This window comes from Salvia splendens, chromosome 13 (assembly GCF_004379255.2).
Source record: "Salvia splendens isolate huo1 chromosome 13, SspV2, whole genome shotgun sequence".
Classification (NCBI taxonomy): Eukaryota; Viridiplantae; Streptophyta; class Magnoliopsida; order Lamiales; family Lamiaceae; genus Salvia; species Salvia splendens.
In genome coordinates this window covers 2,049,636-2,065,239 of record NC_056044.1, presented here as the reverse complement: position 1 = coordinate 2,065,239, position 15,604 = coordinate 2,049,636, and the positions used below count along the sequence as shown (strand labels likewise).

Below are 15,604 nucleotides of genomic sequence, written 5' to 3'. Positions count from 1 at the left end.
TCATGTTCTTGTTTAATTACTTCTACACATTGAAGTGGGTGACTTTCTTTTAAAAATTTTTATGCAAAGTGAAGATGCTGTGTCCTTTTTACACCTAAATTTATCAGCAAATTTTCTTTTTTTATGTTGGTTTTTTTTCCCTAAGTTTACAAGTTCAATTTTTTCACACACTTTCACTTGTTTTTCATTTGATTAGATTAATTTTATCTACCACTTTTTTGTTACTCCATAACACTGCTTACAAAATAAATGGGCAAGACAGGAGTACTTAAAATGTGGATAAATGAGAAGAAAATGGAAAGAGTTAATGGTGGGTTTTTCTCTTTTGTCTGGCTCCATGTTTCTTGTCCTTTTTTTGTCTCTTCTATTTTTCTTATTCAGCTCCATAACTTTTTCACTTTTACAATACTTGTTCTTTCTATTTACAAACTAAATTTTGAATTTTTTGCAAAGGGAAAAGAGTGAAGTGAAAAGAATATGTTTGTGTTCCTTTGCACAAGTGCATGCGTCCATTGGCTTGTGCAATAATTAAGCTATTGTTATTAGAGACTTAAGCATTGATTCAAATCCATTTTCTTTATTTTTTCCTGAAAGTATAAGCTAGCTAATTAATTTAATGGATTCGTATATTGGCTATACATTTCAGCAATTAATGATGTAGCTATAAGGATCCATATGATCTGAAATTCTGAATGCATTTGGATGCATAACGTAACATGAAATTGACCATTCCTGACCAATAAAAAAATCATCAAACACATGCTCATGAACATGAACAGATTGGCTAAATCGAAAATTTCCATATATACATCATTAAACAAATAGTAGGAGTACTACTTTTTACCAAAAAAACATAAAAATAAATAGTACTAGTACTCATTTAGATATTAGAATTTGATGGATATTTTTATATTTACATGTGAGCTAATGGGGCATGTTTGATCGGATTTAACAAGATATCGAAGCATGCCCATGTTCGAGTTGAATGAGCCGTTGGAGCCTCGGAGGTAACATGGTATTGGAAAATATCTGCCGTGCTCAAGCCAAACGCACCGTCCGAGGTGACAGAGCATGGGTGATCAAATCCAACATGGTATCACAATTTGCCCATGCTCGAACCGAATGTGTCGTTGAAGGCAACAGAGCATGAGTGATCCTGTTCAAATGTACACTAAAATATCAACATATACTATTATAGTTTATACTTAATTAATTATACTCTATTATAGACGGTTTAATTACACTTCATATTTGGAAAAATCATCTTCTTGAATATAGTTAGCTATATTACATCCTTAAACCTAAAGCATAAAATCTCCTTCAATTCATGCCAGGACGGCAATTTGACTGAATGAGCAACAAACAAATGGATTGAAGCAATTAACATCCAAAATATTCCTTTTCCCATTTTAATAAACTATATGTTGCCGTCTAAGCTTACATACTAGTCAAGAGCCACATTTATTAATTCCCAAAAACTTAAGTTATAAATGATCAAACAAAGTCCACACATACATCACACACTAAGCTGAGCCATGGAAGTACAAGCAAGACAACGATCGATCTGTGTGATCTCAGAAACAAACATGAAGGTGATGCTCAACAATTTTCTTACATTGATTTTGTTTGTATATATGTTCCTAAATAGTACATGAATTTTTGTAGGAAGAAGCAACGGATTCGACATTGGTCACAAATGGCTGTGTGGATTATAAAGGGAGGATTGCAAGCAAACAAACTACTGGAGGATGGAAAGCCTCCCCTTTCATCATAGGTTTGTTTTCTCGTTTGATATATAATATCGGAGCTTTTATTGAGAGGTCCAACAACTCTGACCATTGGCAACGAGATCGTTTGAAAGCCAACTCAGAGTGGTGGCTAAGTAAAAGAAGTCAGTTGTGATCAACGTGGCAGTGACCAACGAGTCAAAGTTTTTTAATGTAGACTAGTCTTTTAAGACGAATAATCATGTTTGATTTGTAACAAAAATCAATATCATCATGTAGTATGTAATGAGAAGTTAATGAAAAATGATTGTGTTTAATTTTTCATGGTAGTGAACGAGGTTGCAGAGAGATTAGCATTCTTTGCTGTTGCTGTAAACATGGTGGGATATCTAGTGAGAGAGATGCATCAGCCATTCCCAGATGCAGCAACTCATGTCACTGATTGGATCGGAGCTGCATATGTTCTTACACTCTTTGGAGCTTTTCTCGCAGACGCCTATTTAGGCCGTTTCAGGACCATCATCATCTTCTCTGTCATCTATGCATTGGTGAGAATTTTATCTATTCATCCCGGTTTCTTCGATCCTCTTATCTTGATTTCTTAAATCGACGAGAGATTCATGAATATGTTGATAAGTAGCCAACTTTGTTGACTTTAGTTGGTACAAATTTTATAAGTATTTATGATAAATACTCCATCCGTCTCAGATAATTCGTCTCACTTTGACCGGGCACGAGTTTTAAGAAAGATAATTAAAAGTGAGTTGAAAAAGTTAGTGGAATGCGGGTCCTACTTTTATATATTAGTTTTATAATAAAATGTGAGTATGAATGAGTTAGTGGAATATGGGGTCCTCTACCAAAATTGATAACAAGTGAAATGAGACAAATTATGTGAGACGAACCGAAATGGAAAAATGAGACAAATTATCTGGGACCGAGGGAGTACATCATAATTGATAAGTTCTGTCTAGAGTCTGGGATTTAGGTGGGACAACGCCTCTCCAGTCTTTATTTAAAATAGTAATTTTATGAAGAGACTCATATAGCCGGTCAAATTGGAAATTACTGAATCGGTTCATTTCACTATTTGAGATAAAAAATAACCCGATTTTCTCAACTAAATCTTGATTGTTTACATACTAGGGAATGGTGCTCTTAACCCTCTCAGCAACCATAGACACTATGAGGCCGCCTCGGTGCATCCGACTCCCCTGCATTCCATCAACAACAAACCAGAAGGCGTTCCTCTACTGTGCACTAGCCCTCATCGCCCTCGGCACCGGGGGCATCAAGCCGTGCGTCTCCTCGTTCGGAGCAGACCAGTTCGACGAATCCGACCCCAGCGAAGCCCAGAAGAAGTACGCCTTCTTCAACTGGTTCTTCTTCGCCATCAACATGGGAGCCCTCCTCGGGATCACGCTCATGGTGTACATCCAAGACGAGTTCGACTGGGCCTGGGGCTTCGGAGTCCCCACCGCGGCCATGATCACCTCCGTGGTCATCTTGGCCGCAGGTTTCATGCGGTACCGCCACCAGAAGCCCATGGGCAGCGCTTTCACTAGATTCATTCAGGTTTTAGTAGTTGCGGTCAGAAACCACGTCAGAGGGGTTGAGGCGGTGACAGATGCAAATGACCTTTATGAGGTTAAGACTAAGGAATCTGACATTTTTGGTGCAAAAAAGCTTCATCACACCAAACAGTATAGGTATGCTTATTCAGTTACATTAGTATTTCACTAACTTTTTCCATCAACTTTCCTTTATATTTTTTAAAATTCGAACCAGTATATTTTTTAAAATTCGAACCAGTATGACACTTATATACACTATTTGTAACGGTTTTTTGCAATTCTGACACAGGTTTTTGGACAAAGCCGCGATCATAACAGATCAAGATTTCGACGAAACAAACCGCTGGAACATCTGCACAGTAACCTAAGTCGAAGAATTCAAATCCTTCGTCCGAATCCTCCCCATTTGGGCTTCCACGATCGCCCTAGCGATCTCCTTCGCTCAACTCTCCACCTACTTCATCATCCAGGCGGGCACCACCGACCGAAAACTCGGCTCTATCTCGATCCTGGCGAGCTCGAGCCCCGTCTTTGCGGTCCTCAACGCCCTCCTCGTCGTCCCTCTCTACGAGCACCTCGCGGTCCCCTACCTCCGCTGCAGGACAGGCCACCCCAGGGGCCGGATGGGGGTCGGCCTCTTCGTCTCGATCCTGGCAATGGCCTCGGCCGCGCTGGTCGAGGCGAAGAGGAGGGGCATGGCCCCAAGCCAGAAGATCAGCATCTTCTGGCTTTTCCCCCAGTTTTTTTAATAGGATTGGCGGAGGTTTTCACGTACGTGGGGCAGCTTGAGTTTTTCTACGATGAGGCGACGGATGGGATGAGGAGCATCAGCAGCGCTTTGTTCCTTAGCGAGATCGGGAGCTGGCTGAGCACTGCGATTGTTAAGGTGATAGAGGGGACTACGGGCGGGGCGGAGGAGGGGTGGCTGAGGAATGATTTGAATAAAAGTAGGCTTGAATATTTTTATTGGATTTTGGCGGGGATTAGTGCGGTGAATTTTTGTGTGTATGTGTGGGTTGCGCGGCGGTATAAGGGGCGGGGCGTGGGGCGGGGCAGCGTGAGGGATGAGTCCGCGGAGACACGAAGTGGTGGTGGTGGTAAGGATGAGTTTCGGAGTGTGGTTATATGAAAGAAGGGAGTGACATTTGCTTGATGTTTTATTTTTTTTAGTTTGGTATATTTGTTTTCATGTTCTTGAATTCTTTGATGTAAAATCTCAACTTCTTAAATCAATGTCATTAAATTTCAATTCCAAATTATCTTAATTTGAATTTAGAGCTAAATTAAATGTTTGAAACTTCAAATAATTATAAAACCGAGCATATCTCAAACATACACTCCATACTAGGGTGTATACTAGGGTGTGATCAATTGCTAACTTTTTAAGTTGTTAACTCTGCTAACTCATCAACGCCGGTGGTGTTCGGTTTCCAAGATAAAATAATACCAAGATACAATTTAGGATTGAGTTGTGAGATTATTTTAGTCATAAGGGGTTAGCTATGACTAATTATCTCATGATTATCCATCTAGGATTGAGTTGTGGGTTGAATCTCATGAACCAAACACACTACAAATTTAATCCTGGATATGATCTTGTAAACCGAACACTCCCGCAGTGTATTAAAAATGTCAACACATAATTTTATCGACATTTCAATATACTATCTTGACATTTTAATGTCCCCGTATTAATATTTTTAATACATTGTAATGATAAATTAGTAGAGTTAACAATTTAACGCACCCCTCCACACTATACACATATGTTGATACACGACATATTCATGCTAAGTCGGTCGCAAATTTGAATTGGAAATTAGACCGACAGTTTGAATTTTAGAACTGAAATTGTCATAAATGGGTTAATGAGAATTGACATTATTGTTCGGGTGATCTGATTCCATTTTCAATATTTTCAAACCATGAACTATCTATTTCGGTTTTTATAATAAAAGTTGAGGATAAATCATTATGAAAAAAAAATATTCAACCGTTTGAAACCATCATACCCACACCAATCCATATTGGTTAGAACTTTCAGCCCATATAAGCCCACCAACCCAACTCAAGCAAAACCCAATACAACTACTACTAGTATTCCTCTTTTCAAATTGGACCTTGAATTGATAAACATGTAATCAACCATAAATAAGACAAGTTAAATGCTACTAAGTTGATGTTGAATTTAGTAAAATATTGGTTTCCATTTGAAAATGTTTAATAAGGTCATACACGACACGAATATGGTATTCAAATCTAATCTTATTTGAAAGCGTAACGATTAACGGATGATTTGCTCAAAAACTAACGGTTGAAAAGTCGTTAACCAAAGTTCAATGATGCATCATTTACCACCAATTAAAATATTTTTTTCTTCGAAGTTATAAAATCAGAATTAAGTACTACTTAAAAACTCGTTTCCAAAACACAAAGACATAATCTTTAAATTCAAAATCAAAATATTTCCATAAAAAAATCAGAAATAAAAAGAATGCAGAACGATTTTGTGCTCAATTAAATCATTGCTTTTTAGTTCAAAATCTTAAAACAAAAGACCAACTTATATTAAAAAAATTAAACAGCAAAGAAAATGTAAATATTGAATTTAACCATCTTAAAACTTTCTTTTCCCCAATTCATCACATCGAAATTCACCTCACTGAATTTCTCGATCACCACCATTTTCCACCTCCCTTTTCTCTACTGTACAACCCCAGTGTTATTTCTCCCTCTCTCTAACCAAATATTGAAATCAATCTTACTAATCTTCAAATTAAACCAAAACATTTCCTCTCCCTAAAAAAAAGTTTTTTTTATCATTTCCCCTTCACTGAATCCCCAATCTTCTTCAACCTCCGCCGATTCAATCAATCAATCTTGCTAATTCCCATCCGCTTCACCACCGCATTCCTAATCGCCTCGCTCTGCATACACAAACCCTTCTCCTCCGCTCCCGCCATATAATTCCTCACCTCCGTCCTCACCATCTCCTGCATCACCGCCAAAAATTCCGCGCTGAAAAACTGCTTCTCTGCCGCAGGGCCAAATTGGCGATTCTGCACAAACGCCGGCGGCGGAGGAGGCGGAGGAGGCAGATTAACCACCGGAACCGGTTTAATCGAAGGAGCCGCCACAATTTGGGGGTCAATTTCCGAAACCGATCTCAAATCAGGACTCGGGCTCGGGTCGGATCCGGGTAGCGAGAGGCTAAGCGAAGTGACCGGGTCGGGTCGGGGAATAGACCGGCACATAAAATTGCCCGAATCGCTGACATCCGACCCGTCAGGGCTGCCCGGGTTGAAAAAGAAGCCCGAAGCGGAAGGGTTCGAGCCCGGCCCGAGGCTGGCCGATCGCTTGAGCGGCGGGCGGGCCTCGGGATCGAAGTCGTTGAACTCCTCCGACATGGAGACGCACTTGCGCTTGAGCGTCGAGTTCCAATGGTTTTTGATGGCGTTGTCGGTCCGGCCCGAGAGGAGGCGGGCTATGGTGGCCCACTTGTTGCCGAACCGCGCGTGGGCGCGCACGATCGTCTCGTCCTCCTCCGGCGTGAAGGCGCGGTGCTCCACCTGCGGCGAGAGCTGGTTGCACCACCGCAGCCGGCACGATTTCCCCGATCGGCCGGGGATCGATTTGCTGATCAGCGTCCAGTTCCGCGGGCCGTGCTTCTCCACCAGCTTCTGGAGCAGCTCGTCGTCCTCCGGGCTCCATGGCCCCTTTATCCGATCCGATTCGCTTCTCGCCGCCATAGCTCGAAATCGAAAACCCTAGCTCAAAATTGAAAACCCTAGATTTTAGGATTTGATTTTGGAAAACTGAAATCCCCTAAATTTATGAATTTGTGACTGATTGGATATGGAATTGATAGTTTATGTGTAGGTTTGAAGAGGCGGAGGAGCCTCAGTCGCCTTCTGCACTGAGACGAAGGCGGAGGAAAGGGGTATACATATATATATGTGAGTGCGGCGGTAGGGGTGATGGGGATTACCGGGTGGGCCGGTGACGGTTACCAGCTGAAAGGGCAGCTACTAGTGTACAGCTGGCATGGGACACGCGTCACATTTACATAAATTCCGGAGTAGAAGTATTTTTCAGTTTGGAAGCTAAAATATGTAATTATGTACTTATGTACTTACTAATGAAATTTGGATTGGTTCACAAATATTTCAAAACATAATTTTTAAAGATTTTATAAGTTATATGGCAGAAGAAAAATTGTAGTACTTTTATTCACAAAAAATAAACTTTTTATTTTTAATATGGAGCTAATTTGTTATAGACATATGAAAATAGGAGATTGAGATGATTTTTTGTGGATAGATGCAGTGCATGAACATCTTAAAAAAATTTCAACAAAATGTTGTACGTTAGTGTTAGATGTTGTATTTGCCAGATAATTGTGAAGAAATCATAATTCTATAAAAAAGTTTCAATAATTTTTAAAATTACATTACGAATTGAAATTCGACTAAAATCATAACTGGGAATAAAAGAAGCTACTAGAATGTATAAACTACTTATCAAATACTACTATAATAAAAAAAAACGAAATATATACTTACGTTTTGTAATAAATTTCAACAAATCAATTTTTTTTGAACTCTTAAGAAATTCACAGGGGTAAATTCATGAGTTTTTTGACTAAATAAAATTTAAGAAAAGTATATCATGCCAAAGTTTATAATTGGGGGGAGTAATTCATTTTTTTTATTTACTCACCTACCGTTTTGGTAGTTAATACCACGATTAAGGAGAGAAGGGTTGTTTACGGTTAAGGAAATATGGTTTGACTCAGCCAGACTGGCAAGCATTAACGATATTTTTGGAGAGAGAAAAGGTTGATAGAGAGAGGATGGTGAGCTGGCGCAAGACGACAAAATTAGACTAGCAAACGGGGAAGAAACGGCAAAATCCAGCTGTAGACTCTGACACTCCCCAACGGCCTCCGTTAGAATGGCCACGTGTCTGTTAAGTTTATTCGAATATAAATTATGCAACTTATTTTTTGGTTAAGAATAACAGTATAGTCTATTTATTGGTTAGTTGATTTTTCGGTTTTTTTTTAATCATTAAATACTTTGGTTGAGCGTACGAGATTGATGTATTAAGTTGAATTAAATGTAATTTATGATCTGAAATCTGAATTTGGAACAGTTTGTAAAATAGGCTGGTACGTTAGAAATATAAATAAGTAGTTATGTTAGTAGATTAAATTTATATTATTATTTGATTATTATAGTATTTGTGATATAGGAAATGAAATATTTTAGTGATTAAAAGTTAAAATTAATATAAATTATTATTGATAATTAGTTATATTTGAGAATTAGGAATTTATTTAATCATATGAGTTTAATCTTGAGGCTAATTAAGTTTTCTGTCTTTGTTATTTCTGTTTATATTACTAATATTAATATAAAAAAATATAATAAATGTAAAATTTTTGGAAATTTATTCGGATAAGTCGAGTTTAATTTGTTTTGATTTCCAATGAAACTTTAATAAAAAAAAGTTGAACTATTGTTTTAGGCCCAATGTGAATGTCTAGATGCACTGTATTCACGTATTTACTCTCTCCGTTCTATAAGAACATGTACTTTTTGAATTTAAAAACTCATTTTATTTTAATGAGACGAGACTCATTCTACATTAAAAATACTTTAATTATTTTTTCTTTCTATTTTTCTCATACTTTAACAATTGAATATTAAAATTAGTATTCAACCAAAAGTGTATATGTATTATGGACAGATGGAGTATTTATTTATGGTTAATTTAATTACATCATGATTATGTATTTCAACATTTATTTGACTTTACCGTCAGAGCCGTTATTCATTCAATTCGGTGCTTTCCTATTTTTGATAACCAATTTTTTTAAAATGCTAATTTAATAACTAATATGTAACAGTAATCTGATTAAATAAATTAAATAAATGACACTATTACTCAACAAAAAGTGATAATTTCATTTATTTTGATTTAATCGATGACTTATATTCCATTTTTTGTTGATGTTTGATACCAAATCATTTCAAGAAGATTATTATCCACTTCTAGATAAGAATTTAATGTTTAGCCCTGCCTAGTGGCTACGAAATTTTAAAAATGTTGTCTATTGCTTTTATTTATTTTTAATAAAAATGAAACCAATTGCTAATTTCACTACGCAGTGGACAACTGCACATTTTCTGTCATTGTACAAAAATTGTTTGTTTTTATTTATCATTGTTGTCATTAGAGTAATTGGATATATGTGCAATTTACATAGCTAGTACAATAGTACATAAATTGTGCATATTACCATATGACCAATCAATTAGTACAATTTTGACCCTAGTGGTTATATAAAAAATAAAAAACATAGAAATATCCAACTTAGAAATTATTTGGAATAAAATATATATTTTTCCTTCATGAGTCAGTAGCGGTAGATTAGTTAATGTGAATTATTTTGTGCTCTTCCCTTTTCATATAATTTGATATGTAATTTGACTACATATCAAATTTATGCACACTTTTATATTGCTCATTTTTACCATAATTTCTACGTAATAACAAAATTTCTCTTTAGCATAGTCACCCTTATTTGTTTTGTATTGGTTGTGAATTAGTCATTTTATTCTATAGTTCATAAATATATATAGGGATATTAATTACTAAGTTTGCTACAATTTATACTTTTACTAATCAAGTAAAGTGCAACCACTATATTGGTAGTAGTCTTTGTTGCTTTGTTGTGTAGTTTTAACCTTTGTTAGTTCTGTATGTTGAATTAATTTTGATGTAATCTTTGCAATTTTTTTGTGATTTGAGTATTTTTATTTATAAAAAACAATTAACAACGCATTTTCCATTATATTAATAAATTGGAAATTCGTATTACTCCCTTTATATTTACAAAGTAATGTTCCATTTGCTTTTATTCACTATTTAAATAAAAATATTTGAGTTTTTTATGAGTGGTATAAATACCTTATTTTATACTCTCTCCGTCCGCGAATATGAATCTCATTTCTTTCCAGCACGGATTTAAGAAATGTTAAGAAATGTGAGTGGAAGAAAGTTAGTGGAATATGTATTCTACTTGTATATATTGGTTTTAAATAATATATGAGTGTAATGTGTAAGTGGAATATGATGTGCTTTCACTAATATTGTGTGATTAATAGAAGAATAAATCATGGAAGAATAAAAATTTATTTAAATGAATACGTGGCAACTGAAGTCATCTCCTATATATTTTGCGCACGAACATTTTGTTGCCTCATCACGTGACCGCTACTGATCCACACGTGTATTTTCATTTAACCCTATGAAATTGCGGTTTCCATTTATCAATTTCCTTTCTTTTATAAATTGCATTACATGATTTTTAGTAGTATAATTTTATTGCTAGATGCTATAATCTCATCGTCTATATAAAATTGCAAATACCTGTCGAATATGAAGTCTGAAAACAAGTTCATTTGTCCACGACCATGGCAATCGTATAATTTATAAGTAAGTATTTAGGATTAATTCAATTCCTATTATGAATGGGACTAGAGTTCATAAGGTATGGCTGCATGGGCGGACGCAGAAATTTTTGATAGTAGGGGCTATACTATATTCTCTCCATCCACAATAAAATAGGCAATTCAAGAACGACATAAATTTTAATACATAATTAATAAAGTAAGAGAATGAGAAAAAATATAAAATAATATACTCCCTCCGTTTCCGGTCACTTGTGCGCACTCATTTTATAAAAAACGACAATAAATAATTAAAGTGGAGAAATGGTAAAGTACGAGAGAAAATAATGTTGAGAGGATTATCATTTTTGTAAAACGAGTGCGTAAAAGTGACTGAAACTCTTAAAATTGGACGAAGAGAGTAATAAACAATAGAACTCATAAATTATAAAAGTAAGAGTGAAATAGAAAATGTTTCCATAAATTAGTGTGCACTCCTAAATAAAAAGATGAATTTAATACGATGAACTTTTTAAAGCATCAGTTTTATTAAAAATACATTTGAATTTTCGGTTGGACTTTTAATTTAAAATAATAAGCTAATAAGTGAAATCATTTAATGCAGTCGGTGCTTTATTAATAAAATAATATTATATTTTAATTTTTTAAAATTAAGTCTCTTCCTCAACAAGACACAGCTGCCATTGTTCTTTCTTTCTATCGCTGCAAATATTCAGTTCAGCCCCTCTTCTTACTCAATTTCTGATGATTTACTCTTCAATAACCTAAATTTGGTGAGGGCTAATGACCATGTTAAAAATAATTACAAATTTTAGAAGTAGAGAAAACATAAAAATAAGAATTTGGGGAAGGGCTTAAGCCCTCCCCTTCCCTTTACTGCGTCCGCCCATGGGTATGGGACTCTGGGTATGGTTTTTAAAATTGAAACTGATTATGGGTTTGGTTTACAAATTAAAATTGGTAACTTTCAGATTCGTTAGGCTAATCAGTTTGTTACTGATATCACATTAATATAGATTCAGTACAAAATCGAAAAACATGAAATTTAATTATCGATTAATTGATATCATGTCGGCTATCATTTTCGATTCAATTACCGCTAATCAAGTTACTCGTTTAATCATCCGGTCATCACTAAGGGCATCAGCAGTTTAGTGCTTTGAAAAGCACTTCAATTTTAAGCGATTAATTGTGTGGACACCTTTTAAATTTTATTTACTTTTTTTAAATTTTCTATTAGTAAAATAATTTAAGCACATAACATTTAACATTTATTATTATTCTTATATTATTTTTTCCGTTATTATATTAAAATGAAAATTTATGAATATAATGAAAAAAATTCATTAAGCAGCTAAAATAAAAATACAGAATTAAAATTACACATTTTATTACATTTGAGCTATATATTAATTTTTTTATTTATTTTAAATTAGTTTACTAATAGAAAAGTAAATAAAAATTAAAAGGTGTCCACATTTTCACCATAAAATGGTTGTTGTAAATCGTAATCGATCGTGAGCTTTTGCACGCGTGGACGCTAAAGCGTGCTTGTTGAGGGCAATTGCAACGTCGTGCTTAAGCGCGGGATATGCTGATACAGATGCTCTAATAATAGATAATTGTGTGACATATTAAATTCAATTACTTTAATTTACGTATTTACGGTAGTTTGTACCTTTCAATCTCTTTCTAACAGCCTTAAGAGCATCTCCAACAAGGAGAGGTAAATGAAAGAGGTATATTATCTATTTACCTTCTCATAAAGTGAAATATACCTTTCCAAAAAATAATGCACTCCAAAGGAAAACGGTATATAGAAAGGTAATCAATAAAATAATAGTATAAAATGTATTAAAAAAAATATAAAGTCTTTTACCTTCTCAAATAATTTCCCCTTGGAGAATGATTTTTCATGAAAATAAGGCAAATATTGTAGTTATAAGATTTTACCTCTCAATTGATGGAGATGTAAAGATACATCTTCAAAATGAGAAAAGGTATAATACTTTCTCATATACCTTCCCCTTAGATAATGATTTTTCATAGAAAAAAGGTAAATATGGTAGTTATATGACTTTAATTCTCTATTTAGATCTCCAAAGGGAGATGCTCTTACTAAATGCTTTTCCCCTTCAAATGTAAAATTATTGGTTTGATTTCATTTCAGCAAGTGGAAGTATAAAATATTCTCTCTATTCTTTTGATAAACTGCAAAAAAAAAAGAATAATTCCATTTATTCTCGAAAACATAGTTTATTCTTCAAAAGATTCGTATGTTGACTTTTGGACATATTTAAATTTTAAATAAATGATTCACTTGTTACGGATGGATAGAGGAGGCTTCCTCTCAACTCCATTTTATTTGGAAAATTGTTTAGAGCAGCTTTGTCTTTTTTTAAACACCAATAGATAAACTTAGATCCACATGAAGCCAATTATTTCAGAGATATCAAGTACTATAATATTTGGATCTAATAACAATTAATATAATACTACTAGATTAAGTATTCAATTATTTTGTTGCTTTATTGGGCACACTAAAACATTGTGCTCCACTTAGTTTTAATTTTTGATTTGTATTTTTCTTTGTTTTTGCAATTATTCCAAACGGCCACTTTAGTTAAAGTGTGTTATTTTTTGAATAAAAATCATAAGTGCAATTAATCAAGATTGTAATAGAGCATCATTAATAGGCAAATGGAAACTACACTTTATTTCCCCCCTCAGATTCACAGTCTCCGAAATTACCAATAGTGTCAACTATCCATCGTTAAACATGATTAACAAAATTAAAGTGTGCTCTTAGTAGACCTGCCCAAGTTACTGAAACCGTGAGAATTTATTCGAATCGAAACCGTCGATTTTTGAACCGTGGTTCAATTCAGGTTCATAAATTTTCGAACCGAAACCGTGTCAGAACCGGTTTCAAACCGGAACCGTGAAAAACCGCCGAAAAACAGTGAAACTAAGTCCGAACCGCAAAAAACCGGCGGTTCGAAACCGTAAAAAATCACAGGAAAACCGCCGGTTCGGAACCGAAACCGAAACCATCGGTTTTGGAACCGGAACCGGAACCGCGAAACACCCTCGCGGTTCGATTCCGGTTCGGCAATTTCTAAAACCCGGACCGGCGGTTCCGAAACCGTGGGCACCTCTAGCTCTTAGTACAAGAAATACCATATACTCCTCTCAAAAAATTTGCTACCATTTGACCCGACACTGATTTTTAAGAAATTTAATAGAAACATGTTTAACGAAAATTAAAGTGTGCTCTCAGTGCAAGAAATACCGCATACTCCTCTCTAAAAATTTGTCACAATTTGAACCGACACAAGATTTAAAGAAATTTAATAGAAAATGGATTTAAAAAGTTGATAGAATGTGGTCCTATTTTTCTATATTAGTTTTATATTAATAAAATGTGAGTGAGAACGAGTTAATGAAATTTGTGGTGCACTATCAACAATGATAAAATTAAAAGGTTACAAAATTTTGGGTAGATAAAAATAAAAATAAATGACAAATTTTCAGAGATAGAAGAAGAAGTAATAGTATTTATCGAAAAAACTAAAAAATTAATAAGACGTGTTGCCTCAACTTTATTAATCATTAGAAAAAATGAAAACGAACATAGTAGGTCTTTTGTTATTTATGATGAATTTAAATTATTTAATAGTACTCCATATTTCAAACCTTAATCATCCCAAAATCAAAATATTAACCATGCTAAAATCAAAACCTTGTCAATCCTACATCAAAACCTTAACTACCTAGAGAAATTTAAGGTCCAAGAAATAGCTGTTGGTTTCTGGGATTACAAGATAACAAAACCGGGCGTAATACAACCCAAAAGAAGGAATACAAAAAAAAAAGAACTGAAGTTACAACGAAAATGAAACAACTAAACCAGTATGCTATGACAGCCGAGTCGAGGAGGCCTCTTCCCGCAAGACGAGATACGCCCCGGTAGTGCTCTCGGTTTGGCGTGTCGTCCCCAAAGGTAAAACGGCTACGTCTCTTCTGATGCAGCACCGCAATCAGCAGAGCTCCGGCGAACGGGATGGAGGAGAGGGCAGAGCTTATGATGCAGAATGCTTTTTGAATTGTGTGTCCTAATGCAGTGGTATGGCTAGCCTATTTATAGGCCAACCACCATGCAGGGTCAACCAGCCATTGAAGGCTCATCATGGCAAAAACGTAACCGACGTCGGTTACAGGCGTGTGGCTGTAATGTGCCACCCGTGTGTGGAGCGTGTGGATTTCTCACGTGGCAACCGTGACTGTGCCTCGCTTGACGACGTGTCAAGCCACTTGGATTGCTGACTCGGTGGTGGTCCAAAAAGAATAGTTTGGGCCAAGCCCCAAGCCCAAAGACCACCCAAAGACCAATTGCCAAGATCCAAGATCCAAGATCCAAGTCCAAGATCCAAGATCCAAGTCCAAGTCCAAGTCCAAGATCGGGATCGGGATCGGGCTCGGGATCGGGCTCGGGCTCGGGCCCGCGACCGCGACCGCGAGCACGAGCACGAGCACGTGCACGGGCACGGGCTCGGGCTCGGGCGGGCGGGCGGCGGCGGCGGCGCGCGCGTGTGCGCGCGTGTGGGCTCTTTCACCCATCTTGGTCCACTATAATTATTAAGTAACATAAAGTCACTTAATTTATACACATTAAAGATGTGTTAATCCTCCAATGTGGGATAATTAACACTAGTTAATTATTCCCTAAGCTCCATCTCCAAGCTTTAATTAAAAGCTAATTATGCCCAACTTTAATCCACTATTTCTCACTCACCGGAAATCGGATTTGAGAAAGTGAATATAC

The 15,604-nt window shown here is 35.8% G+C and overlaps 1 protein-coding gene and 1 pseudogene across 1 annotated transcript; one reads left to right on the top strand and one right to left on the bottom strand.

Moving 5' to 3' along the window:
- Positions 1-1,012: 1,012 nt before the first annotated feature.
- LOC121762241 lies at positions 1,013-4,583 on the top strand (annotated as a pseudogene).
- Positions 4,584-5,806: 1,223 nt separating this feature from the next.
- LOC121760089 (transcription factor MYB44-like) lies at positions 5,807-7,233 on the bottom strand. The gene has a single exon (XM_042155694.1). It carries the CDS (start codon positions 7,048-7,050, stop codon positions 6,172-6,174), a length of 879 nt encoding a protein of 292 aa, XP_042011628.1. The 5' UTR covers positions 7,051-7,233; the 3' UTR covers positions 5,807-6,171.
- Between the last annotated feature and the right edge of the window lie 8,371 nt (positions 7,234-15,604).